Source organism: Diospyros lotus, chromosome 3 (genome assembly GCF_014633365.1).
Source record: "Diospyros lotus cultivar Yz01 chromosome 3, ASM1463336v1, whole genome shotgun sequence".
Classification (NCBI taxonomy): domain Eukaryota; kingdom Viridiplantae; phylum Streptophyta; class Magnoliopsida; order Ericales; family Ebenaceae; genus Diospyros; species Diospyros lotus.
The window spans coordinates 31,847,848-31,874,409 of NC_068340.1; the positions used below are offsets into that span (position 1 = coordinate 31,847,848).

The 26,562-nt window shown below is 36.6% G+C and overlaps 3 protein-coding genes across 5 annotated transcripts; all 3 read right to left on the reverse strand.

The window, feature by feature from the left end:
- Window positions 1-2,521: 2,521 nt before the first annotated feature.
- LOC127797606 (uncharacterized) lies at window positions 2,522-6,346 on the reverse strand. 2 transcript variants are annotated; one of them, XM_052330645.1, is made up of 3 exons: window positions 6,070-6,346; window positions 4,650-4,696; window positions 2,522-2,721 (listed from the first exon to the last, which is right to left on the reverse strand). In XM_052330645.1, exons 1-3 carry the CDS (start codon window positions 6,296-6,298, stop codon window positions 2,617-2,619), a joined length of 381 nt encoding a protein of 126 aa, XP_052186605.1. In that variant the 5' UTR covers window positions 6,299-6,346; the 3' UTR covers window positions 2,522-2,616. The 2 variants fall into 2 exon arrangements, 1 of the variants encoding a protein (XP_052186605.1); XR_008022254.1 differs by lacking the exon at window positions 4,650-4,696.
- Window positions 6,347-7,275: 929 nt separating this feature from the next.
- Window positions 7,276-7,914, reverse strand: LOC127796944 (uncharacterized). The gene has a single exon (XM_052329345.1). The coding sequence runs from the start codon at window positions 7,912-7,914 to the stop codon at window positions 7,276-7,278; it is 639 nt and encodes a 212-aa protein (XP_052185305.1).
- Window positions 7,915-8,420: 506 nt separating this feature from the next.
- LOC127797604 (probable inactive receptor kinase At5g58300) lies at window positions 8,421-14,478 on the reverse strand. 2 transcript variants are annotated; one of them, XM_052330643.1, is made up of 3 exons: window positions 14,048-14,478; window positions 10,044-11,372; window positions 8,421-9,286 (listed from the first exon to the last, which is right to left on the reverse strand). In XM_052330643.1, exons 1-3 carry the CDS (start codon window positions 14,073-14,075, stop codon window positions 8,664-8,666), a joined length of 1,980 nt encoding a protein of 659 aa, XP_052186603.1. In that variant the 5' UTR covers window positions 14,076-14,478; the 3' UTR covers window positions 8,421-8,663. The 2 variants fall into 2 exon arrangements, with proteins under 2 accessions (XP_052186603.1, XP_052186604.1); XM_052330644.1 differs by having other exon boundaries at window positions 14,066-14,477.
- Window positions 14,479-26,562: the final 12,084 nt, after the last annotated feature.

Sequence of the window (26,562 nt, forward strand, 5' to 3'; positions counted from 1 at the left end):
AAGCCGAACTCGTCAGAACAAGCTCATACATCGCTGAAATCCGAATTCAGATCGCGGAATCAAGCGAGCTCTCAGCAATGCTTCCAGTGATGCTTCCAATGAACTTCCAACAATGCTTCCAGCTCGTCGCCCTAATCTTTCAACTTGCATAATAACATTGCTGCTGAATAATCGGAGGCAGGAACCCATCTACTTTATGTGAGGCAAACTAGATTCATGGTAACATGGAGTCCACTCTCGATTTTTTGGAGTTGATAAGGATATTTTGTCCCCGTGATGTCATTTTTTTATTTTTGAATTTTATGTAATTATAAACATCTTTAACTATAAATAGGGGTCAAAATACCATTGTAAAAGAGAGCACAAAGATAATAACTGATGATACGGTAGCCGATCACCCTCTTCCGCCTCTTCTAGTGTGCCTGCAATGGAGATGGGGACTTACTCCCCTGGTGAATCTCCGACGATCAAGTCAGATGGATTTTTATCAGCCAAAACTAGTATAATTACTTATGCTATCATTATCAAAAGATGATTCGATCCCTTACTTTTACTCTTCCTCCTTCTTTTATCCTTGCGTTGAGATCAAGATTCTAGATAGAGATCTTCCGGATCTTTATCCCACTTTTCTTAGAATCTTATCAATAAGGATTCCTTAATAGTCGCCCTCTCCGAAGAGTTCAGGATAGCTTTCTTCCTTCGTCATCTTTGGTGAAAGGATTAGTCCCTAAGATCTCGGGGACTTCCTTACCGAGCATCCTGCCAACTAGCGTGGCGATACATATCTGCCACGTGTCCTTCTAGATCCAAACAAGATAGCATCTGCGAAATACCCCTTAAGCGAACACGTGGCCCGACTGCTATAAGATGCCTTTCCAGGGCATAGGAGTAATTACGGACCCGAAGGTATTCTCCTCATCAATAACATACTCTGTTGGAATAACTAGATGACAGTCGTGAAATAGACATTGTTCTGGCCGAACCACGTAAAAATCTCCCGTGTACGTTATGTTTCGTTCTTCCTTCTTGCATTCTGGCTTATTTTCTCATTGTGGGCCTACGAATCACGGTCGGCTTATTCTGAACGTCGACAATAATTAAATACAATTGCTCTAAATTTAACTCAATCGTTAAAAATAATACTTCTGTAAACTTTACAATATTAATTTTAATAGTAATTGTAATGCGAGTTAAAACACAAATATTTACAACTAGATTGTGAAGTTATGAGTTGGTTCCAGTAGAGCTAAACCAGCTCATTTGACATCCATCTCTAATGAGGAACAAATCGAGAATGATGGTTGAGCATCAATATAAGTAAGATATTGAGGAGCAGGATCTGAAGGTGATTCAGAATTTAGCAAGATTTTCTAAAGGTTGTATGCCCTTTCCGTATCTAGGCGTTCCTATAACTGCTGTGAAGCTTAAAGTGAACTATTATTCACCTCTTATTGATAGGATAGCTGGCCATATTAAAGCTTGGAAGAGTGTGAAACTATCATATGCGGGTAGAGCTGAGTTGATCAAGAGCATCCTTCAAGGAATGGAGTGTTTTTGGCTCACTATCCTGCCAATCCCAGCTACGGTCATTGATAGAATAATTCGGCTTTGTAGGTGTTTTCTTTGGAACTCGTCTCACTCCCTTGTTGCGTGGATGGAGGTTTGTCTGCCGAAAATTGAAGGAGACTTGGGCTTTAAGAGTTGCTAGAACTCGGCCTTGCTGGCTAAAGTCCTTTGGGACTTCCATTGTAAGAAGGACTCTCTTTGGGTGAGATGGGTCAATCATGTCTACTTGGGGGACTCATCGATTTGGGGCAAATTACCTAAGAAAGATGATTCCCCCCTTATGAAGAAGATTTTTCTTATCAGGGATTCCATTTGCCAGAAGGAAGGGTCGGTGGATGTTGCTATTCGGTTAATTGAAAGTTGGAAGGATGGTGAATCTATTAAAATATCGCTTGCCTATAATTATTTTCGGCCTAAGGGTCTGCGTAAGATATGGACGGGGGATGTTTGGAATGTGGCAGTGCCTCCCAAGCATGCCTTCACGTTGTGGTTGGGGTTGAGGCGCTCTATGTCAACCGTAGCCAGCGCTTTGAAGTGGCTCAAGAAAGAGGTTCGGGGCTCATCTTGGCAAAGTAAGGCCAAGCGCCCTTGCATGCTCAGTTTATTATATATGGTCAGCTCGCAATCGTCTCATTTTTTAAGGTAAAAAATTTCCAGAGAATTGTATTATTAGCAAGGTTAAAACACAAGTATATAAGATAATTTTTTTTATGTATCCTTACATTTTAACTCATTTTGAATCCCTTGCTATTGGGTAATTAGTTTTGGTCCTTCTCGTATTTGCTGAATATGTTCAGTGTATTTGTATAGTTCCATTTTTGAACAATACAAATTTTATTCACCGATAAAAAAAAAAAAGAAGATATTGAGTGAAAAAAAAATAAAAAATTAAGAAATAAGTTTTTTATGTGGTCAAAATTTTAAAAACCAAATAAGAAATGAAAGGGAATTTAAATAAAAATCTTAATAATAGAAATGCAATAAAACGGACGCTGATAATAAAAGTGCTAACACTAGCAAAACAAAAGTTATAATCATCCCACGACACTATTATCTAACAAAACATTGAAACAAAAGTGCTTCCATCCCTTTGCAAGCTTCGAAAATGATGCAATTCTCTTTTCCTCCCTTTTTCATCTCGGGGTTGGGGCAAACCTGAGAACAAATTACAGATATGATAGTTAAAAATTCATACAAAGGTCACACACACACACACATTAACCATATATGATATGCCCAAAGTATAACACCATCTAGATTCTAGACATGGACTTTACCTTTAGATGTTAGATATTTAAGACAAATGGTAAACCTTACACACCGGGAAATGGATCCCTCTATATATTAACCTATAGAGATTTAAGTGTGAGATAATTAACCGTCACTGCATGTGTTAGGAATGACAAAATACAACTGTCTACCATTGAACAAAACATGTGGCAATAGCTTGTGCACTGCCCTCCTATTGTAGTGGTTAACGGACAAAGGACACGAATGAAATGCATGCACCTGCATAAAAGTTTCTTAAATCCAGTATAATTAATACTGCAAACTGTAAATCCAGAATATAGGTCAACCTATGCAAATAAATTCATGGCCATCGTGCTTAATCTCAAAGAGCATGACGGAATAGATATTCAGAAATAAGTAGCCCGAACAGAGTGATATAGGGTCCAACACCAGACTAGCAAGTCTCGTTACCTATGCTTGGGCCATGCACAGTTGGGGGGGAGGGGGGCGTATGAATATGAGATGAGTGCCAAAAGCTATTCTTAATGCATCACTCTTATCTCCCATTTAGAGGGTAACTCCAGTATCTTGTCTGGAAACACACAAAAAAATCTCCAACAGGAAGCACTTGCTCCAAGCTACCCACTGACAGATGAGTATATCCCTAACAACTGCCAGATATACTTGACACCCCCTCTCCAAGAGTCACCAAGCATCCAAAGAAAAATTGCTGGGTGTTGAGATACAATCACCCTGGATATGGAATGGTGATGCCCTAAGAATGTCAAACATAAATATCTTCAACTTCAAATGACAATCTAGGTTGGCAAGGCATGAACCGACCAATCCATGCCTAGGATGGCATCAAATTCATCATACCGAGTACAATCAAGTGTAGTAATGTCTCCCAACCAGCCACAGGAATCGTACAAGATTTATACACATCCTGCCCATAAGGATTCTCCTAGTGGTGTTACTAACATGGTAAACCTATCTAAAACTGTAGGTTTGTTCTCTGCTCTAACTTGTAGCAAAATAGGATGATACATAGGAATGCCGAGAACTGGGTCAAACAACAAAAGTGCATCAAAAGAGCCAGTGGATGCAATACCAGTCACCAAAGCAATGAAAGCTTGGTGATGCTGATGAGTCAGTAAATAACACGTTGCTCACCCTGACCTCGTCCTGCATTGCCGGTACCTCTATTTCTATGCTGCTCTCAGGTGGCATGACCCCCCATCTCATTTATCTCCAATATCAGTGTGGCATTCAGGGCATCAACATATGTCTTAAATGAATGTATTGCCATAAACATAAATAGTGGTTTATGGTTCCTCTAGCCCTCTCACAAGCCACTTAATTCTCATTTTCTATGTGGCTACCAAATACGGAGCATAGTGAGAGAGTTGGGAAAAACGGACATTGTATTCAGATACACTCATGTTAGGCGTTTTAACAAGTATCTCAAACTCCATAGCTCTGGCATCTCTCACACACTCGAGAAGAAAGCGTGCCATGAAAGCATCACTAAATTCATCCCAAGTTAGTGCAGGTGAGTCAACTGGTCTTTCCCTTAATAGCGATCGGTACCACATTAGAGCTATATCATGCAACCTAAACTGAGTAACTGCATCGACCTCATACTTGAAACACCCCAAGGCCGTACAAATATTGTCAGTGTCATCCAAAAAGAATTGAGGGCCTTCGGATGCATCAAACCCTGAGAAGGTAGGAGGCATAAGTCCCATGAAATCTTGCAATGACACCTCAATTCCCCTATCTTCTTGAGACAAAACAAACATCTAAGCATTTTTCAGAAATAAAATGCACATACTTCAAGAAAGGCAACTTACAAGTGCAGAAAGCTCCAATGTGGCTAAGGCGATGACTCCTATGCTAACTGACAATCTCAAAAAATTCGTAAATTAGATGTTGGGATGAGCAAAGGCTCGGCCACCTCTAACACTTAGAACCAAAACGAATCTGAAACAACTATTCAAAATCTGGAAGCATAAATACACACAAACATAAAACAGTAAACGAAATATAAAAAACACAGTAAGATTTACCATGGTTCACCCTCAAAAATAGGATTACATCCATATTGAGCTCTAGCGTGAAGAGCTCAATGCACTATTTGGAAAGAAAAATTTACACACTCTCTGTACAAAATTTCACCTTCACCATACACTCACTGGTTCCTAACAAAAATGCCCAAAGATTACATACAAATCAGAAGACATCACTATGAACCAGAAGAAAATGAAAAACATGTACAGAAGAACAAAATGAGAGAAAAAACCTAAAGAAAAACTTCTCTTGTTTTTCAATGCACGAATCTTGAGAAATCGGAGGGATATAAATAGGTAGAAGGTAGAGATAAAATCTGGGGATCAGATCAATGACTTCAACACAGCAGACTAAACGACAAGATGGTATGTGGGAATCAAATGAGCCATGAAACGACAAGGGAGGTTGCCGTAATCAAATGAGCCATGAAACGACAAGGGATGTTGCCGTTTTGGGCCATCCAAACACACGGGCCCCACAACGACAGTGTTTTGGAGCAGCCAGTGTATGGTTGCCACCTGGCCTCTCTTCCCTTATCAAAATTACAGCGTGAGTTCTTCAACATGACCAAACAAGTTGACAGACAGGCTTACAGAATGAGAGCTAAAAGACTAAAATATCCTTACCTACATTGTATTGGAAAAAATGCAATGCAATGTGAGCGGGGACATTTTAGTCTTTTAACTCATATTTTGTAAGCTTGTCTGTCAATTTGTCTGGCTTTTAAAAATTTTCCTTGCAGCGAGTTGACGATTCACTATTCTCAACATTAGACAATGATGGAATAGAGGGCAAGTAATTGCGCATTTCTTATCTATTTATTTATTTATTTGAAGAAGAAGATGATTTTTCCTTTTGGAAAACATGCATCCTAATATGTCGTGTAAGAAAAATGTGTTCTTTGCATGCTAGTAGCCTGAACGAGGACACAAGTTTCCCCAATCCAGCGGGCAGATCGATAGTAACATAAAAACTATACTTTATAAGCACATATTCATAAGGAAACTAGGTGGACACTGTCGTTCTTTACCTATCAAAACTTCTCAAGATTGTGAATATCAATTCGTCTTTAACCACTGCTATAAAACGGGCTTCAATGCGGAAAATAGTTTAGAAGGATTTTAAACAATCGCTTTTTTTTTTTTATAATTGGAGATATGAACAGACTTTGAAGGTCTAAGAATTAGCTTTCTGAGTGATTACCTTCGTTTTCCGAATGATTAATCGCTCGATCGGAATATATCGCCTGATCGGATGATTCAATGGCCTGAGAAATTAACAGTGATCTACAACTGCTTGGCTCGCCGAAGATTAGTCGAAGAAAAGGATCAGCACCCAGATATATACATACAATACATACAGAGAAAGAGAGGAGGTCAGAGGCAGATATCGCGGGGCGGAAGAATAATTGGGGAAAAAGTTCCCCCGACATCAAAACAACGAAGTTCGAATTTCTACATTGGAACTAATTTTTTCATTTAAAAAGATTTTAGGCAAAGCTTTTACTGAAAATTGTATTTAGGCCCGGTGTGGTAATTTTCTAATTTTCTGCATTAAAACCATATGAATCTTTTAGTTAGCAAAAAAAAAAAAAAAAAAGAGTAGATAACTTGTTAAGGAATATAAATAATAATAATAATAGTAACATTAACATATAATAGTAACAAAAAATAATAAACTTGGGGCAACACTATCTGGAATCACCATTACCAAAACAAACTTATAAATTATCATAACACTAACAGTATTGTCCGACGAAACATTGAAAATAAAAAGAGCTTCCATCTCATTGCAGCTCCAAAAAGATTCATTTTCTGATTTGTGTTGGTTCCCCTTTCCCTTCCCCCCCCCCCCCAAATTTTCTTTTTGGACATGCCTGAAATGAAAACAAACTAAAAAAGTATATCATAGCGTACAACCTTGAAACTAGCTAGAAATTAATAGCTACATCAATTAAAGCTGACTATGTATTTTTGGCGAACGTGATCCGGCCGGCGCAGGAGCCACGTTCAAACAGGCTCGTCGTAGTTGTGGGTTATTTATTAATTTGATTGCTTCATTTACCGACGCCTCTCCCCGCCCGCAACAGCAACACAATCATTATTATTATTCACGAGCTTCCCCAACACTTCCATGCAACTCCTTTGCCACCCATCCCTTCGTCACCTGCAACATCCGCAAACCATTACATATATAGAGAGCATTATATTCTATACATATGTATACACCATGGATTGCATTAATTTATCGTTTGTTTGCCGTGGCCATTAATGCATGCGTGCATGCAAGTGAACACGTAATGACTAAGAAGGTGATGATAATTAGAGGGGAGGGGAGCTAGCTAGCTTACAATTAGACGAAGAAGGCGATATCGATCGATATATATATAGAAGGTGGACGACGACGTGTTCATAAGAACGCGAACATCTTGACGCGGCACTTGGGCTGGATGCCGCTGTCAATGGCCATCTGGTTAATGCTGTTGCAGTACACATTCAGCGGCAATTTGCTGAACTTCATCGTATTGTAATCGATCCCAATGTGTCCCGTCAACCACACGCTTATCACCACTTGCCTCGTCTTGTAATCCGACTTGAAGTCCTCCCCGTCCTCCTCGTTTATGTCCGCCTTCTGCACCGTCGTCGTCATGTTCAGCACCGACGCATGCCGTCGCGGCTGCTTGAAAGGCGCGATCTTCGCCCTCCCGAGATCCACCCCGGTGGTGGAGACTCTAACGCTGAGGGTGCCGTAGGAGAAGTCGTACTTGTTGTTGTTGTTGGTGGCGTTGAGAATAAGGTCGAGCTTGGAGTTGAGCAGCGTTTGGTCTCCGCGGGTGACGAGCTGGAAGTGGGAGATGTTCATCTGCTTGATGCGGAACTCCGGCATGGAGCCCTGGAGGAAGGAGGCGAAGAGGGCGGTGGCGACGACCAGGGCGAAGACCACGCAGCCGATGAGGAGGGAGGTCCAGGCGCAGCACCACCCGCAGACGCGGTGCTCCTTTGGGTCCTCGACGGACTCCCAGTCCTTGCGGTGGTCCGGGGAGTACATCTGGCTGCGGCGATGGGTGGATTCCGGCAAGGCAGCGAAGCTCGGCTCGGGGAGGGCGTAGCTAGGTGATCTTAATGTTATATTTTGCAGGCTGAGATCTAAAGTACTCCTCCTGGGTGCGACTTGCGAGCATCGATCGGTTTTTAGAGCAACTCCCAACAATCCAGTGGGAACTCAATTGTTTTTTCTTTTTCTTTTTTGTTTTTTGCTGGGACAATGGAACATATATATATATATATACACGTGTGCGTGTGTGTGATTAAGTTAAGTATGTTTGATTCTAAATTTTAGGAGAGCCTCTCGTCTATAATTGGAAAATCCAGTGGTCTTCGCTGCTGAATTCACTCGTCTTCTCTAGTTGGCTCTCCAGTCTCTCACAGGTTGGGTTGGGTTGGGTTGGGTCAACAAGACTAGACAAAATGTTCGGAAAAATAATAAGATTAAAAATACGTGCCCTCATATCATAACACAATGCAAGAATCTTAGACAATTGAGAAAGCAGAAAATGAAAATTTTGGGGTGAATTTATCCATCAGAATGAGACAACAATTAATTAATAGGTCAAATGATTTCTTACACACAATAAAAATAAAGAAAGGGGAAACAAAATACAAGTAACAACCATCCAGAGAATAAGGGCCGGCAGGATTAAATACATTCACACTTTTGAAGGGTTACTTAATATCCTGAATCAGATGATGATGAATTTCCAAGAAAAAGAATGAAAAGAACCAACATCTCCAACACAGTCACGGGGTCTGGACATTTGAATTCTTGGATTTATTCTCTTCTGAAGACTGCCGGTTTTCCGAGTCAGATTGCCGGACCTCTTCGATCATCCTAACAACTTCATCCATGCTGGGTCTCATGTCTGGCACCCTCACTACACATGCCATTGCGATCTGCAGCATCTGCACCATCTCTTCTTCGATGTTCTGGAACCTCATCAGCTCTACATCGAAGACTTCAGCCGTCCATTCCTCCCGGACCACTGAATGCACCCACCTGGGGAGATCCACCATGTCATCGCGCCCAGGTGACTGGAGTGGCTGTTTTCCGGTTAGCATCTCCAGTAGCAGCACGCCGAAGCTGTACACGTCTGATTTGTGAGTGTGCTTTCTTGTTTCAATCACCTCGGGAGCACGGTAGCCAGCATGTCGGGATGGAGGGAAGTTCATCACTGGGGCTAAGCCAAAGTCAGAGACGCAGCCGTCTAGATCTTGGTTGAGAAGAACATTTGAGGACTTGATGTTTCCATGGGAGAATTTTGCACCACCCATGGAATGAATATGGGCAATGCCCCTCGCAGCTCCAAGTGAAATCTTGACTCTCGTCTCCCAGTCTAGAGGAGTTCTTCCGCCACCCCTGTTACCTGTGGTTTTATGGGTGATGAGGACAGTTGATTCAACATACAACGGATCTCACCATTGGGAACACCCATATACACAAATGATACAGCTATAAGAACGAGCAAATTCAGGCAGAACAAGTGATGAATAAGACTTTATCTGGCTCATTTACTCTAGCCTCATGCGAAGTAACAAATGATATCTAAATCGTAGTAACTACAACCTAATAACATCTCAAATAAACAAAGAACTTTTCACTTGATTGGTCCACATAAATTATCTTGCTCTAATATTCTTTTCTCAGTAAACTATATTTGTTCATGGATATTCAGTGCTCAGTTTCCCAACTCCCAGTCTTAAGCAATAGTTCGTTATGTATGTAATTGATTTCTGTCCATGGCATTTCTATATGTCCATAACATATATAGATATACTTTTAAAGCCGTACAAGGCTATTATTGATTAAATCATCTAGTGAGATTATCAGAGTTAACCAGTCATAAACATAATCTTTGTTTGTTGCATGAAGCAACTGCCCTCGTACCTGGAAGTCATATTCCAACCTGGGCCCGAACTTAAAACCACCAGACCCTCTATGGTCCTTACTAGTCAAGGTTGCCCAGAGGGCTCAAGTGTAGATATAGAAAGCTAATATTTGCCATTGTTGTGAAAATTAATCTACTCTGAAGCTGTAGTTGTATTTTCACACAGAGCCGATGCATTACCATCTAAATAATTCTACGGCAATCATTTATAATAAAAAACACAAAAGATGCATACCATGCAAGAGTGCAGACAAGCTGCCGTTCTGAACATAATCATAAACCAGGAGCTTCTCATCCTTTGAGTAATAATAAGCACGCAGAGACACAATGTTTGGGTGCTGCCCAACTCTCCCTATAATCTCCATCTGTTGTTCAAAGTCCTTTTTTCCGACAACTACTTCTTTCAGTCGTTTTACAACAACTGTGGTTGACTCCTCCAAGACAGCCTTATATGCAGTCCCAAAACTTCCCTTACCCAACACCTCAGCTGAGGCCCTCAATAAATCCTCAAGATCAAAATTAAAAGAACAGCCTTCAAAGAAAACCAACTTGTTCTTTTCAGGCTCTTGCACTCCACTGCCAAACTCCTCCCTCGGCTTCTCACTCCTTCCACCACCGGAGGCCTTTCCTTTCAACACAGTGCTACCCTCTCTATCCTTTCTCTTCAGACAACACAATAGTATGACCAGAGTGGCAAGAAAGAGCACCACAGCCCCTCCAACTGCAATAGCAATAATAGCTCCTCTTGTGAGTTTCTTTTTGGAGCTTTGTTTCTTAGGGAGACTGGGTGGAGAAGGAGGAGGAGGAGGAGGCAATATAGGAGAGCAAGGATTAAGAGGTGGGCCACACAAAAAAGAGTTTCCTACAAATGAAGAATTCGGGAAGTTCCGAAAAGAAGACGGGATGGAACCATTAAGGTGGTTGTAGCTTAAATTCAAATGCTTGAGCTTTGGGAAGGTGACATTTGGAATAGGTCCAGAAAGAGAATTGTTCTGTAGATTCAATCCAGTAAGCTGTGTTAAATTCTTAAGTGTTACTGGAATCTTGCCTGTGAAGGAATTGGATGAGACATCCAGAACATTGAGCCTGGGTGAAAAGGAGGTTGGCATGTCACCGGAGAAGTTGTTATGTTGAAGGAAGAGGTACTGTAAGGAAGGGAGCGAGGGGATATCAGAAGGAAGATTTCCATTTAGGAGATTGGAACGAAGGCTAAGAACCTTCAGGGCATCCAACTTTCCAAGGGTGTTGGCTGGGATGGGGCCAATAAGTCCAACACCAGGAAGTCGAAGGCCTTGTACACGGGTACCATCTGAAGTGCAATTGATGCCTACCCAAGTTGTGCAAACAGGAGTAGCATTGTTCCAGTTGAGTTTCCGACCATGAGGAACAGCAGCATTAAAGGCAAGCAGGGCTTCTTTATCTGAGTTGAGGTCAGCAAGTGCCAGAGGAAGAAGAGTAACAACAATAAAGATGGAATAAAGCAATGCAAAAGTAGACCAGTTTTTCATGGGCCGTTCACCACAAGGCACGTGTCGGTGAAAATGGAGTAAGCCTTCCTCGTTTCCTGTTCAGTGGAGACCAGAAAATGACAAGAGATGGCCAAATAGAAAATTAGTAGATTGCTATCAATCATAAAGAAGAGAGAAAACAAAGTATATCTACTCAAGGATTGTAGCAACAGCCAGCACATAGTTTCTCAAGGTCAGAAGGCAAATTGGCAAGATGCCATCCATGTTCTAATGCAGGGATTTAGAAAGCACAGAAGCAGGAAATATTACGCACATGTAACCTCTTATCCAGAAAATCATTCACCTTTGTGTGTGTCACCAAAAATGTACGGAGGAACAACAGCATTCCTTCCCTCAAAGAGATTACCCATCAAACGTTCTTTTTGTTGTCAAAGACTTGACAAAAAAAAAAAAAAAGACCCATGCTTGTCTTGTATTATGACATACCAGTAATCTGAATATTATCCATGTTAGCCAAACAAATGGGAGAAAGAACTTAAAAACCAATTTTTCTGTATCTGTAGCTTTTACTTCCCTGATCATTATATTATGCCTCAATGTTTGCTTGTAAACCATGTAATGGAACAATGAAATGCTGTGTTGTGAATCAAGTGAAGGAACTAACCAATGCTGAAAAGAATATGTATGGAGCTTTTCAGAAAGCCACCTACCATTTATCAAAGCACACACACAACCATCTGCTTTGATTATCATTATTTATAAATAAAATATACTAGACCAGATTATATATAAATTAGTATTGAGGAAAATAGATGAGAGTCTTCCATCAATGCTGGATTATTTATCTGCACAGAGCTTCTAAACAGAAGAAGTTCATACTAAAATACTATGCTTGATTGGGGGATAATGGGTTGGGATTATAGATCTAACCTGGAGGCCCATCCATCTAATGGTTGGTGTGGTAAATACTATCCATCCTAAACAACCATAGGGTGAGTAATGACATCACTAAAATTTAATCCACTAATATTCCAAAGCACTGAATTATCCATAGGCAAAGCAACAAATACAGCTGTGTATATATACCTATGAACTGCCGAAAGTTCAAGTAACAAAATTTGAACTTTCATTCTTATGTTTGATATCAAGATGTAAATAGAATTCAGTAAATAGTTTGATTATAACACCTTTACCATCTCCATCAAAATAAAGGGCTAACATACAACATAAAAATCAAACAAGTACATCCTTGAAATGGTTGATTTTAACTTCATTTGTCCCCAAAATTAATTTAATAATTCAACCATTTGAAGGAGAGATGCTTTCTCAAGTTGTGGTATTTGTAACTCCATTCATATCAGGTTGATTGCTCTCTGTGTATGGGCATGCAGGCATCAAGTTGACTCTGTGTGTGTTCACACGCAGGTTTGATTGCTCTCTCTCCCTCCCTCCCTCTCTCTCTCTCTCTCTCTCTCACACACACACACACACACGGCTGACGGGCACGCACACATCTGTGTGTGAGTGTGTGCTGTCTTCAACGGTTGAAAAAAAAACTCTAAAGAAGGGCAGCTGATAAAAGTAACAAGAACAGAATGGTCTTAAATTGTAATAACAAGAATACAAAGATCAAACGTCAGATGAACTTCAATTTTGGTATATGGGAAGACTTTATTGTTGTCTTTGTGCTTACCTTGGATATAACTCTCCATTATTTTCTGGTAATACTAAAAAGATGGAAAAGGAGAAGGTGGGAGAATTTGAAATTTTAGTGCATGGCAGGACTAAAAAATACGAATACAATCAGAATAGTGAACTATGTTATTTTTAGGAATAAAATTGGTGAATGAGTAGGGCTTAAGAATCGTAATTGCTTTACCTAAAAATTCACCAACTTTGGTCAGATCTTCAATTCAAAAGTTTGAGGGTTAATTAAATTCCGGCTCTTATACTCTTTGGGTTCCAAATTTAATAATTACTTAAAACTCGGGAATTGAAAGAACTAGTAACAACTCAAGACCCGAAATTCAGATTCTGAGTTTCATACGTTTCCAAATGGTACTGTAAAAATCTTGCAATTAAGTTAATTGGGATTTTCTCAACCTCGAAGAAGAAAGGCAAAGCACAGAGCTTCTTAACATCCGTACTTTGGGGCAAAAATGTTCCAAAAATTAAAGCAAGTAACAAAAAACCAAAAGAGACAGAGGTATCTCGAGAGAAAAAAAAAGAAGCTAACGCTCAACTTTTTCCATAACGTTCTAAACAAAACAAATGGTGTGGAAAAATCCTATCTCCCATTAAACTTCTTGACTAAGATAAGTTAGGAAGTGGATATAATACTAGAGGTACGATAATCAAAACCCTAGACAATGTGTTAGAGAGAGAACGAGAGATCTTAAAATCCGCACTTGTAGAAGCATCTCGGAATTCAGATTAGTTGAAGCCTAAACAAGTTTTGCTACTGAAGTACCAAAAAGCGTCAGGAAATAATCTGGGTTAGTTGAAACTGGCAAGTTAAGCTCACTCCTCCACACGAACATTCTCTCAAAGTTGTCTGGAGTCAAATTACAAAATTTCAAGTAGGAAATGTGTGCCAATTCTCCAATGTCCCAAAAATCTCAGGATGTTTACTCAGATCTGTGAACATAACTTCTTGAATTCCACAAGCACGCTCAAAAAGAACCCCAAATGCAAAAAAAAAAAAAAAAACACACACACACACAGGGGCAGAGGGCGACGTACAGGGAGGAACACACGCCCATTAACTCACCGGGAGTACAATCAATACCTTGAGACATTCCGAACAGAAGCAGCGACTGGCTTCATACAATCCTTTGCTAAACCCTCAAGTGGAATGCTAAGCTCCGCAACAGCCGCATTTGTTCAGGAATTCATCTCCAGATCCGAAAGTAGAACCACCTTCGCCTCAAATTCTCCACTTGGATGCCTGCCAGATAGGTCGAGAGTACTCACTGAAGCTGCTGCGGTCAGGCAGTACGACTACATGCGTAAGCGTTGATTGTGCGATTCGGCGCTTGAGGAAGTCGTCAAAGCACGTAGAGGAAAAGGAAGATGATTTTCTAGGAAATTTTGGAAAAGAGAGTGGGAGAAAACATTTCAGAAAATGGGAAAACAGAATTTAGGGGAGAGAGAGAGAGAGAGAGAGAGAGAGAGAGAGCGAGAGCGAGCGAGGATAGTCTGAGTGAAGAGCACCTCCTCCTCCTCCTCCTGCCGCTGGTTTTGAGAAAGCTTTTATTTATTTATTATTTATTTATTCATGATTAAATAAATGGCAGAATGGGGTGTTGGGACAAAGTTTAATAAATTCGAATCCGGAATGATTAGGCCTCGATGTGCTCCATCTCCATTTCCAGGTTTCGTCTCATTTTGCTCCATAATTACTAGCGTGCCCCCGTCATCGCACGTAACGGGAAAGCGTTCCCCCCCTTCCCAAACAATAAATCAATTCTTGGCATTCCATATTATTATTATTATTATTATTATATGCTTCAAACCACCCCAAACATAATTAATTTAAATAAATATTAAAATTCTATGAATTTACCATTTCCTCGACACATTTTCATAAATGGCCCCATTTGAAATCATTGTTTGCCAAACCACGGAGGAGGTCAAATGATCTCTCTGCTGTTTCGACTACTCCATATTTGACCGATGATGCTATGAGTAGAAGATAAACCAAACCACATGCAAAAGATTTGATGGCAAGTCCAATTCGCTGGCCCTCCCCCCACACTGCCACCAACAATAAATAAAAGGGTTAATTATACAAAACAAGTATTTTTTTATTATTATTATATAGTTTTAACTTATGTATTAATTTTTTATTTTTTTTATATTAAGTCTATATTTTTAATTTATATTAAAATAAATTATTAATTGTTCACATATTATTTTCAATTAATTCTTTTTAGATCAAATTATTTTAGTTTAAGAATAAAGAATTTTTGGTGGTTCAATGAATGGGGTTATAGAAAAATAAGGATGGCATGAAGATAATGTAATTTGGAACATTTTATTAAAAAAGCGATAAAAGTATTTAGATACAGAGACAATAAAATCAGTTTAAAGGGGGAAGCTTCTTATTATAAAAGTGAGCAATTACTGCTGCTGGGTGGTGACCGACGAATTTGGTTGCATTAAAAGTTCCCCAGACCCGACCCAGAAGGTGAGCCTATTTAATTCTCTCACTTTTTCGCCCCGTTGCATTGCATGCCAGCGTTGTCTCCATAATCATAACCCACGTTCACACCGACCGTTGCGTATTCACCCGTTCGTTAAATTTAAGGTATCCTCGAATATCAATTTATTTATTGGTTAAATTGTTCTATTATTATGTCTTTTTATAAGGATAAATAATGTTAAGTATTGTCTTTAATTTTAAGATTATTAATTAAATAATAATAAATATACATTATTTTTTAAATGAAGTGTATTTATTGCATATTATTTTTGACATCTAAATAATTATAATGTTTTGAAATATTTAATTAACTAATCAGTAAAACTATTTAAAAGTTAAAAATAATATGTACATTATCAAAAAATAAAATGTACTTGTTACATCTTAACTATTTTTCTTAAGATAATGGTTAACATTATCCACTAATATATTAAGATTGCTACTTGACATAGCTCGGTACAAATAAAAAAGTTTGAATTATATAATTTTAATTATTTTAAGAGTATTATTTTAATTATATTCTTAAATTATATGATTTTAAATTAATTGTATATCTTGATAAATTTATTAAAAATAATGAATTAAACATGATCTAAACGTAATTGAAATAACAAAAAGTTAAGAAATGTAAAATTACATAATTTATAAGTATAATTGAAAAAAATGCGTAAATATAAAAAATAAAATATATATTCTGTGATTGATACGTGAGTCAAAAACTTTTTTATTTTAATTTGTTGATAAAAAGGGACACTATATATATTTTAATTGCAAATTGAAAGTTGGTAATTAAATTTGGGGAATTGACAGGGCTTGCATGTTGCAATTGCATCATCATCCTAATCTCAAATTCCATGACGTTTTTGTCTATTCGTGCGCTCTCCCTTTCTTGGGTGCGGAAGTGTCAAACACTCACTCAAATTCTCCTTCAGCCAGCAATTGCCGGTTGAGTTGATTGGTCTTCATTTGATTTGACAAGTCAATCTATATATTATATAACAGTTTTAAGTTTTAATAAATAAATATATTATTTTTTAAATAAAATATACTCAAAAATATTTTCATTGGTTTATAACTAAAAAGTAAAAAAAACACATAAATAAAAGAGTCTAAAATGTAAAAATTCTGAGTATATGCCAACCGAAGTCTTCTCCTATTTTATTTATTTATTTATTCTTTTTTATATTTGGAATGTATTTGTTTGTTGGTTAACCTAACCACCACCTAGAATGGACAGCCCAACCACTCCTACGTGGAGATATCATCAAAAGTGAAAATAATTCCTAATGAGGACCGTCAGATCCAAAGCAACGAACACTAACACTGATACTGATGAGAAAGTGATTTATTTTCCTTCCGTCTCATATAATTAATTAATTAATTAATTTTGACTAGAAATATCTTTTATAATTCTGTATAATAATTAATAATTCACATTTCAGTTGGTTGGATTTATTATTATTATTATTGGTTTGGAAATACTAAAAAGAAAACAAAATCAAAAAATCAAAAAATAAATTTGTCTTTCTCTAAACTAAAGTTTACTCTACTCAAAAGTAAAAAGTAGTAGTGAAGGGAATGTTGTAACTTGTGTGATTGAACATTTTCGTTCCCCTCGAGCTTCAAATCTGGCACTCAATCTTGACTCTTGACCTAAGCAACTTAATTCCTATGTAAAAATGAATGCGAATGGCAAGTCCCAACTATTCTATTGTGCTGCTGAGGTTTTAGTTTTAACCAAATGCCCAACTTCCAAATTTCATCTTAATAAGTATGGGCTTTGAGAGATAAATTATACGTAAAAGAATATTGAAAAATATATATATATAGGGGAAAGTGAAAGGAGTCAAAAAAGAGGCTCCGCTCCGCCTCTGCACCAAAAGCAGCAAGCCGAGAAGAGCTTGCTGTTATCAATGAGTACGCTTTCAAAAGTATTCAATTTAATAACTTGTATATAATAATAATAATAATCATAAAAATACAACTAAAAAGAGCTGCTGCAACAGCCAACATGGAAAGAGAAAGAGAGAGAGATTGCTGCCTGCTTTAATGCTTTTATTCTGCACAGTGCTTAAGACTAAATGCTAGAAGACTCAAAATTCTGGCATAAAAGTGTGTCTATTAGCTGTCCAAATGAAGTCTTTCTTTATTCCATCTTTTAATATTATTTATTAATTATGGCACATGGCGGATGCGTTGTTGCTTTCGCTGGATCTCATTCCTCCGTCTTTGTTCCATTCCTTTGCTTTTTATCATTATTATGTTTCTTTCTCCTTCATTCTATCAATGCTTGTTATTTGTTTGGACTTTCACGTCTCATTTTCTCTTCTCTGTGTAGATCAACCATTATATTTATATTTTAAAAAAAAAAATACACATTTTCATATTTTGGAAGATTAATAATAATATTTGATTTTTAATGTCTCCCCTTTTAAGGGTGTAAATATAATGGTTCCCCACTCCCCAAAAGTCCAACATTAATAGACATGTTTTTTCTTTTCATATATTTTAGTATTCTATAAACTAAAAATAACAAAAACTTTAAGGTTGTGTTTGTAATTTAAAATAATTATCTTCTTAATTAGTATACTCATTAGCTTTCAACTTCAATCCAAATGTTAATATTCATTGAATTTGGCCTCCAAATCCTAAGTCTCGCCCAATTTGGCCTCCAACTGTTAATAGACAAAAAGTGTTTCTTCCAATGTGTAGTGGCCTACATGCCCAACACCGAAACCTACCTCCCTTTCCTTTATTCATTATTTGTTTTTTAATTTTTTTTTTTGTCAGCATTTACTTTACTTCTTGATTGGGGTCCACCCAATTTAACATTGCTGCCTGCCCTATGTAGAGTCCCTTTTAATGCCCTTAACGGGGACCAGCAGCCTAATGCCCCTTGTAGCATGAAGCCACGGCCACCTCAAAATAAACACAAACTGGTCTCTATTAAATTCAGATGATAAATATCGCACAATTGTGTTGACGCTTGACCCACACGGACTATAAACCAACAATGGAGTGGAAGATAAATATATATATAAGTCTTTATTGGTACTTTGACATGCCTCCTGCATTTTATTTTTTTCTTTGTGAGAATTATTTTAATTTTATTTTCTTTGTATAATTACATATTTTTATCGTAACTTCTTCATCTTAGGATGATTATTTTTGAGCAACTCCTGATACTCGTGCCCTCGATTACGCTAGGAGAAGTAAATCACAGATTGGGTCTTTGACCCTTACTTAGGATAAAGATCGAACTCGCAACTTACTAAATTAACACTGAGATATGACTCATCCAATCACTTAATCTATACCCTGAGAGCTCGTAACATTTTCATCTTAATTATATTTATATTTTGTACACATTATGACTTTAATATATAACATTTTATATCATATAATAAAATGAGTTATTCTATTATTCTATGATATAAAAACTCTTAGCAAAGGAAAAGTAAAAGATTCTCTTATGTATGGAGACAGAATTATTTCATTTGAACGAACAAACTTGGTTAGTTAGCTTACACAATCAGATGAGATAAATTATGAGAAGGTGGAGAGATTGAGAGGGGGTTTCTACAGTTAATAAAATGATTATTAATTAGGAGTTTTAAGCCCCTAACAAGTCTCAAATGTCTTGGAGTGGCAAGGAGAATCTTAAGAGGCCCCAAGCTTAAAGCTTGATTGAAACCTTTCCCCAACTTCAACCAACTCCCTTGCTCTTTCAATCCTCTTTGCTTTTCATCGGAGGGTCGTCTCTTTGATGCCATGGACTTTTTCCCTTTCCTATATCCATGTGTTTTCGGTCGTTTGTGATTCGTCTGGCTTTTCCAGCCTGTGTTTTTTATTGGGCAAAGTATGCACAGGTCCAAGGATCCTAGGCGGTTCACCCAGCCCTTTCTAGACCCAACTCTGTGCTTAGAAAAAAAGTCAGGAATGGTGTTGACATTTTAGTCTCTTAAATAAGTTATTGCTTAACAAATTGATTTGACCAATACGTTCCTAACACGTGAAATTAACTACTCTTTTTGTTTGGAGCATACCCTACATGGTGACCAATGTTGACTTGATGTAGTTATGAATTGTTGTAAACTTTATTTTTCTCTTAAATATCAATTAAATCACACAAAAAAAAAAGAAGAAGAAGATAAAAAGTAGGAATTCTCAAGAGAAATTCAAACTTAAAAACCCTTTTCTCCAATGCATCGGTGTAAGGTCTGTCTTTTCAGCCAAATGGAATATGGGGAAAAAGAGAGAGTGTCCCAACCCTGCCTCCTCCCATGCACCCCAATTGGCCCCGGAGCCCTGCCCCATTATTGTAAGATTTGTTGAAAATTGATAGTCCCACCTTATCCTCGATTTGAAACAAAGATGGCCATTGATATATATATTTTTAATTTAAATTGCTTTAAGGTTTTCTTGTTTACTAATGAAATAAACTTTATGCATAGAACTGTTACTGACATAAAAAGCCCTTTTGCTGACATTTCCTATACTTTCTTTTTCTAGAATTTGACATACCACACGAAGTGAGGTTATAGCATTAGCTAGCACCCGCTCATGCTAATACCAGGAGAAGAGTAAAGTCAAATCAGAAGAATCTGATGGGTGATGGCTCCCCAATAAGCTCCACACCACACCACACCACAAAACCAATTCTCAAAATTTTATTTTATTTGCCCATGAGAAAAGGTGTGAAAGTCAAAAGGGAAAAAAATTAAATGGCCCACACTAGATTAAAGCAAAAGGAAACGTAATTTTCAATTCAACCAAGGGAATCTAGATGCCATCTTCCACGAGGGAATCTAGCCTTTCTTTTTCTTGTCAGAGGCCAGAGCCCAGCCCAGCCCAGCCCAACCCAACCCAGCTTGCCAGTCAGCCCATGCTGAGGCTCGTTTGAAAGCGAAGTTATATGCTTGATAATAATCATAATAATTCTCCCAACTCAACTTGAATGAAGTGAGTTTTAAGGGTGAATTCTTAACAGATCCTAAATTTGATATCCCATCAAGTGAACACAAATTAATAATAAGCAAGAACACCAAGAGTTATGGCAAAAAAATATTGTCATTTAAGTGACACAAACTAATTAGGCTCGGAGGCATCTAGAACGACTTCTGAATGACTCGTGAAAAGGCATTGGATCTGGGTTGAGCATCAAAACCAGCAGTAGAGATGGTTTCCATCTCATCAATTATTGAAGATGACTGCAGGGCATTTTTTCTTTGGCAAGGCAAAACAGCATCAAATAACATAAAGATGCATTTAAAAAATTACAATAATTTTTTTTTTCTTATCATCAAATTTATAACATAAAGATGAAAAAGAGTAATAAACACATAATAACAATAAACACTACAATATAATAATATCATATACCATCGAAACAAGTTTGCCCCTAATCATAAGTTCTACAATATTATAAATTCTGCGTACATAATTTTAATAAAAGTAACAAGCTAAAAAGCACGTGCTTAAGTTCTACATGCAATATTAATAATTGTATGTTCACAACAAGATAAAAAAATACGAGTTTAAATTCAAGTAACGTCATTGGCAATATCCACTTCTTATAATGCTCATCATCCACCACCTCTCTTTCATTGACAATATCCACTTCTTATAATCATCCACCACCTCCCTTGATAGAGTTTTGTAAGTCAAACGTTTTCTTAGTTCATCATTCTTGACCAAAAAAACTTTTGCAATCTTCTCATTCTAAGCTAAGTAATCAAAGATAGATAGATATAAGGGTAACTTTATCGAACCTTTTACTTTCATCACCATTTTAGATATAACATCAACATCATGTTGACGTTTACTTAGCTCGACTAAGACTGAAGTAGTTGTATCCTGAGAGTTAAGACCATTTTTTTTTTTTTTTGTTGAGATTTTATTCTATAAGATACTAGATGATGATGTCTGTTTTGTTTGTTTGTTTGTTTTGGTTTTTTTTATCTCCTTCATATCAACATCATTATTTAATAGAGTAAATTGAACTTTTGAGATCTCATCAAGGTTAATATCATTGAATGACTTGACAAAATTTTCGGTTGTTATATTATTTTCTACAACAAGTGTTATCTTATTATATATCTCTATTTTTTTTAAACCGTTTTCATAATTAGGATGTGTTTATAAAATCAAACACAAAATAAAACAAAATTTAAATTTGAAAATTAATATGAAGCAAACAAAAAAATATATATATGCATAAAAAAATAAAACAAAATTGTTACTATTATTTTCACTTCATTTATATCCTTTGCAAGAGTTATTATCTTTGTAGAATCATCCCAGCAGAAATCACTTTTCTCTTTATACTTGGCCTATATTCTCTATTCCTTCTTCACTCAAATATTTTTCAACATTATTAGGAATACAATCTATGACAAATCTTAAGTTGATTTCTCTAACAACACGTCGAAAGTTTTCGAGCTTAAAAAATGAAGAAGATTTATTTCGTTTCGTAGCCTCAACTAAAATTTAAAGTACCATGAGAGACATAGGTTTGGACCATCTAAAATTCTTTAATTTACCTTTGTCTTTCTCTACCTTGCTCATTTCTACAATTATCATAAAAAAATTATAGATAAAAAATGGTTATCAGATCCATTCAACACTTGTTGCAATGTAATCAGTTCGCATTGTCGAGGCTATCATATCTTTTTGTCATGCCCATTCTCTTTATTGTTCTCTTTCCTCTCTTTAACTTAAAAAGGTCATTTGTGTATTGTTTTGACTTAGATACATAAATGTTTTTCATAATAAAATCAGTAAGATCTATTATGATGATATGACTATGTAGAATGCAGGAGCGAATCTAGATGCAAATTTAGAAAAGGGCTAACTCCAGATCCATAAACCATTTCAGCCCTCTTCCCCCTAAATGGGCCAATCTAGATTTGCCTTACAAATATGGAAGAACGGCTAAATCTGAGGGAAAGGGAGGGTTGCAGCCCGTGACTGCCCCTCTAAATCTGCCCCTAGTAGAATGAAATTAGCAAACACATCATCAACTTGTGTTTTATATGACCAATATTGATAAAAATATTGTTTGGATCTATCGCACGAAATTGTTTATATAATATACTAAAATTACGTTCAATTGTGATTCTAAGTGAAAGTGATAAAGATTAAAAAACTCATTTTCATTTTCAAGTGAGTGATCAATAAATTCTTTGAGATGATATTGAACACCACAATATGGAGTCATTACTCCATTTCATGTGCCATAATCATAATGCTAAAATAATATCTTTCTACAAATTTAATATAAATATATTACACCAAAAAGATATCTATATTTGTTTAATTATATGCATAATGTAATGAATTTTAATTTTATGAATGCCTTCAAGAATCTTAAGCTTCCCAACTTTTGATAATACATCATTTAGAACATGTGAATCATTTGCACTTCATTTTCAACCACATAAGCAAATTTTAAATCAAAAGAAATGTCTGCCAGCACATTTTGTTTGTCCCATCCCTTCCACTACATAATTTTTCTCAAAGTTCAAAAAATACATTTGCTTGAAGGTGAGTTCCATCAAGTACTCCAACACAATCCTAATTTAAAATATATATATATATATATATATTTGGTGAAAACTTTTTCTTTTGTTAATAAAATTAGAAAACCAAACATATAAAAACAACCGCTTATCTTAAAATAAGGAATAAATCTTTCGTTACTAACTATTTGTGCAGGGTGGAGCTTTCAAGATCTTTAATGGCATGTGTCGACGTTCGAAATTGGTCGATGAAGATTCGTTGGCCCACACTAGTGTGGTGGATCCGAGAGAGAAATAATGAAGTATCTGGTCCGATTTGCTGAGTCGTCGGCCCTTCTCTGTAAGGTACTCCGAAGCTCAAGTCAGTGAGCGAGTAAGCAAATATATCGGGCGTTCGTAAGTTGGCAGAAAAGAATACATACCTTTGCTCTCAGAAGAGCTGACTGATATATATAGGTGGGCACGCCCTTCTGCGTGCACTATACGTATACAGGCAATGAGATGGAATAGCCGGCGTCGGCGGAGACGTCTGTGCAGCAGCAAGGCGTTGACGAGACCCTCATTAATGTGGATGAGATATGTTATTAATGAGGATGGGATCTGAGGTGAACGCGCAGAAACCCAGACACGACTGTAATGATGTTGTAGTAAAGGGGCCAGGATGGGACCAGCATGGGCTGGCAAAATGGGCCGAGGAAATAGGCCTGAATGGTCTAGCTGGGGCGGCCCTTGGCCTACTGATATACCATGGCATACATCCCTTTAGTAATGCGAGCTGATTGGCTGAGCCAACGAGCTACAGGGATCGTTAGGAGCTCGCTCAAAACGTAGCTGAGAGCTTGCCTGAATACGCTAATGAGTTAGAGGCATTATCGGGAGCTCGCTTGGTCCCAACGTTTGAGCCTGAGCTCCAGCATTATGCGAGCTCGCTTTAACGAGCTTAGTTTGATGTTTACTGGATCTTGAGCGTTTGGGCCGGCCCAATGAGTTAAGTCCAACCCACACAAAGTAGAGCGGGAAATAAATCCATATTTTTATCTATGTTCCTTTACGTTTTTTTATGTGGTCACTTAAACTTTTCGTTGTTTCAATTACACCTCCAAACTTGATTTTCAAATCAATTTAACCCCTATACTTTTGACTTTTTTTTCGTGTGGCAATTAGAATTTTTTATTGTTTCAGTTATACCGTTATACTTGTACTTTCGAGTCAATTTAATCATTATACTTTTATGTGTAAAAAAACATTACAAAAAATTATTTTAGCGATAGAATTTAGAGACAAAATTTATTTTCATCTTTAACAGAGATGGATTTTAGAGATGAAAATGAATTTTATCTCTAACATAAACGAATTTTGAGATGGATCAAAATTTGTTTTAGAGACAAAAATTTTCCATCTCTGAATTAGTGAAGGAAAAATTACATCTTTGAATGTTTTATGAATTAGAGACAAAAAATTTTCTATCTTTGATTGTTTAGAGGGGAAAAAAGTTCCACCTCTTAAGTTTTTTCGAAATCTGAGATAGAAATTATTCTGTCTCTGATTTTTGCTTGCTCTTAGAGATAGGAAAAATTTTCTCTCTAAATTTCAAAAATTTTGTTGTCAGAGACTGAATACAGAAAAATTTTGTTTCTAATTTCAAAAATTAATTTTTTTTTTTGCCTCTGGTTGTTCTTTCAATCAAAGACGAAAATTAGATTTCCCCTTTTAAGTTAAAAACGAAAAATTCCATCTCTAATTTGAAAAGAGATGGAAATTAGAGACAATTTTTTTTTTTTCATTTCTAAATCTCTCTCTCTCTCTCTATATATATTTATATATGCACGCCTTTCATTATTTTCTCCTCTTTCTCATCTTCTCTTTCGACTTTGCCCATTCCTTTCCCTCTAGCCTGTATCTTCTTCTCCGTTTCTTCCCCAGCCAACAGTTGCCAACTATCAGCTCATCTTCTCTTCCCCTCACATTTGGCCATTGACTATTGTTGCAAATGCTGACAATTGGAATTTCTCCTATTTAAGCTAAGAAACTAGTGTTTTATGATTTTAATTTTCAAATCTAGTGAGATTCAACCATTGGATCGTTTCAATTTTTGGATATGTTGGTCACTAGATCAAGGTGATTCCGATGATCAGTTTTGATCATCAGAATTTGGCACGGACTGTGTCCAGTGATGTCCTTCTAGAAACTGGTTGCATTTTTTCAAAAAAATAATTTGTAGATCTATTGAAATTCAACTGTTGGATTATTTTAGTTTTTGGGTATCTTGGTCTCCAAACTAAGACCATTCTGATGATCTATTCCAATCATCAAAACATATCATTATAATCTGCCATGGATGGTGGCTGGCAATGCCTTTCAAAAAATAGGTAACATTTAAAAAAAAAATTAATTTTCAAATCTAATGAGATCTAACCATTAGATCAATTTCACTTTTTAGGTATGTTGGTTTGTCACCAGACCAAGGCTATTTCGATGATCAGTTTTAATTATCGGAATCTTCCATGCATGGTGGTCAACAATGCCTCTTCAAAAATGGGTATTATTTTTCAAAAAAATAATTTTTACATCTACACGATCTAATCATTGGATCATTTTGGTTTTTGGGTATGATGGTCACTAGACCAAGACGATTTTGATGATCAGTTCTAATCGTCGAAATCTATCGTGGACGGTGGCCGATGATCTGTTATTTTTTTTAAGTTTGTTTCTTAAGTTATAGATGAAATTTTTTCAATTAAAATTGTCTCAAATTAGAGACGAAAAAAATTCAATCTCTAATGTTAGAAATGAAATTTTTTTTGTCTCTAAATGTAAAATTTGACCGATTTTGAGATTGATTACACAATTAAATTAGAGATAATTATTTTTAGATGGGAAAAAACCAATCTCTAAAGTTAAAGACGAAATTTTTTTCCATCTCTAATAGCAATGGAACAAAAATATCCATCACTAATTATTTAGCGACATGCTGGTTAGAAACGGACCAAAATCCGTCTCTAATTCCATCTTTAAGATGGAATTTTATAGATTTAGAGACGGATTTTGTTTGTCTTTAAATCCTATTTTTTTATAGTGAAAAAAGGTAAAATGTGATGACAAAATACATGTTACACTTTATTCATGTTAACGTACATTGGTTAAATTAATTCGAAAATACAGAGCTAGAACTGTAATCTAAATAATGAAAAGTTTGAGTAACCACACAAAAAAAAAACATAAAAATACAGAGTAAAAGTATAGGTTTGACCATTTTAGAATTGCACATAGCACATTTAAAAAAAAAACAGTGTATAGTTTCAACCGATTTGTAAAACTTTCCACCAATAAATCAAAACCTAGCATTGTGTCTTATTATTTGCAAGAAAATCATCACTTATTTCATGACATTCATATTTGAAGTTAGTTATAATAGTTTAAGTATTCCCAGGAGATCACTCAATTGGTGAAATGTTGTTGGTGTCATGCGAAGTTTTTTAACACAATACCTATCATATCACCTTGATTTATTAAGCTAAGACATAATTTTTTTTAAAAGAGGTTGCATAATACGAGATTGTT

Bases quoted from the DNA above. Each gene is read 5' to 3' on its own strand.
- LOC127797604 (XM_052330643.1), bottom strand. From the start codon at position 14,075: ATGTCTCAAGGTATTGATTGTACTCCCG. The intron at 11,373-14,047 runs GTGAGTTAATGG...TCCACTGAACAG, and splicing joins AGGTATTGATTGTACTCCCG to GAAACGAGGAAGGCTTACTC. The intron at 9,287-10,043 runs GTATGCATCTTT...ATAAAACCACAG, and splicing joins CTTGTCTGCACTCTTGCATG to GTAACAGGGGTGGCGGAAGA.
- LOC127796944 (XM_052329345.1), bottom strand. From the start codon at position 7,914: ATGTACTCCCCGGACCACCGCAAGGACTGGGAGTCCGTCGAGGACCCA.
- LOC127797606 (XM_052330645.1), bottom strand. From the start codon at position 6,298: ATGTCGGGGGAACTTTTTCCCCAATTATTCTTCCGCCCCGCGATATCT. The intron at 4,697-6,069 runs GTAATCACTCAG...TGAGATTGTCAG, and splicing joins TAATCATTCGGAAAACGAAG to TTAGCATAGGAGTCATCGCC. The intron at 2,722-4,649 runs GTAAGTTGCCTT...ATTTGTTCTCAG, and splicing joins CATTGGAGCTTTCTGCACTT to GTTTGCCCCAACCCCGAGAT.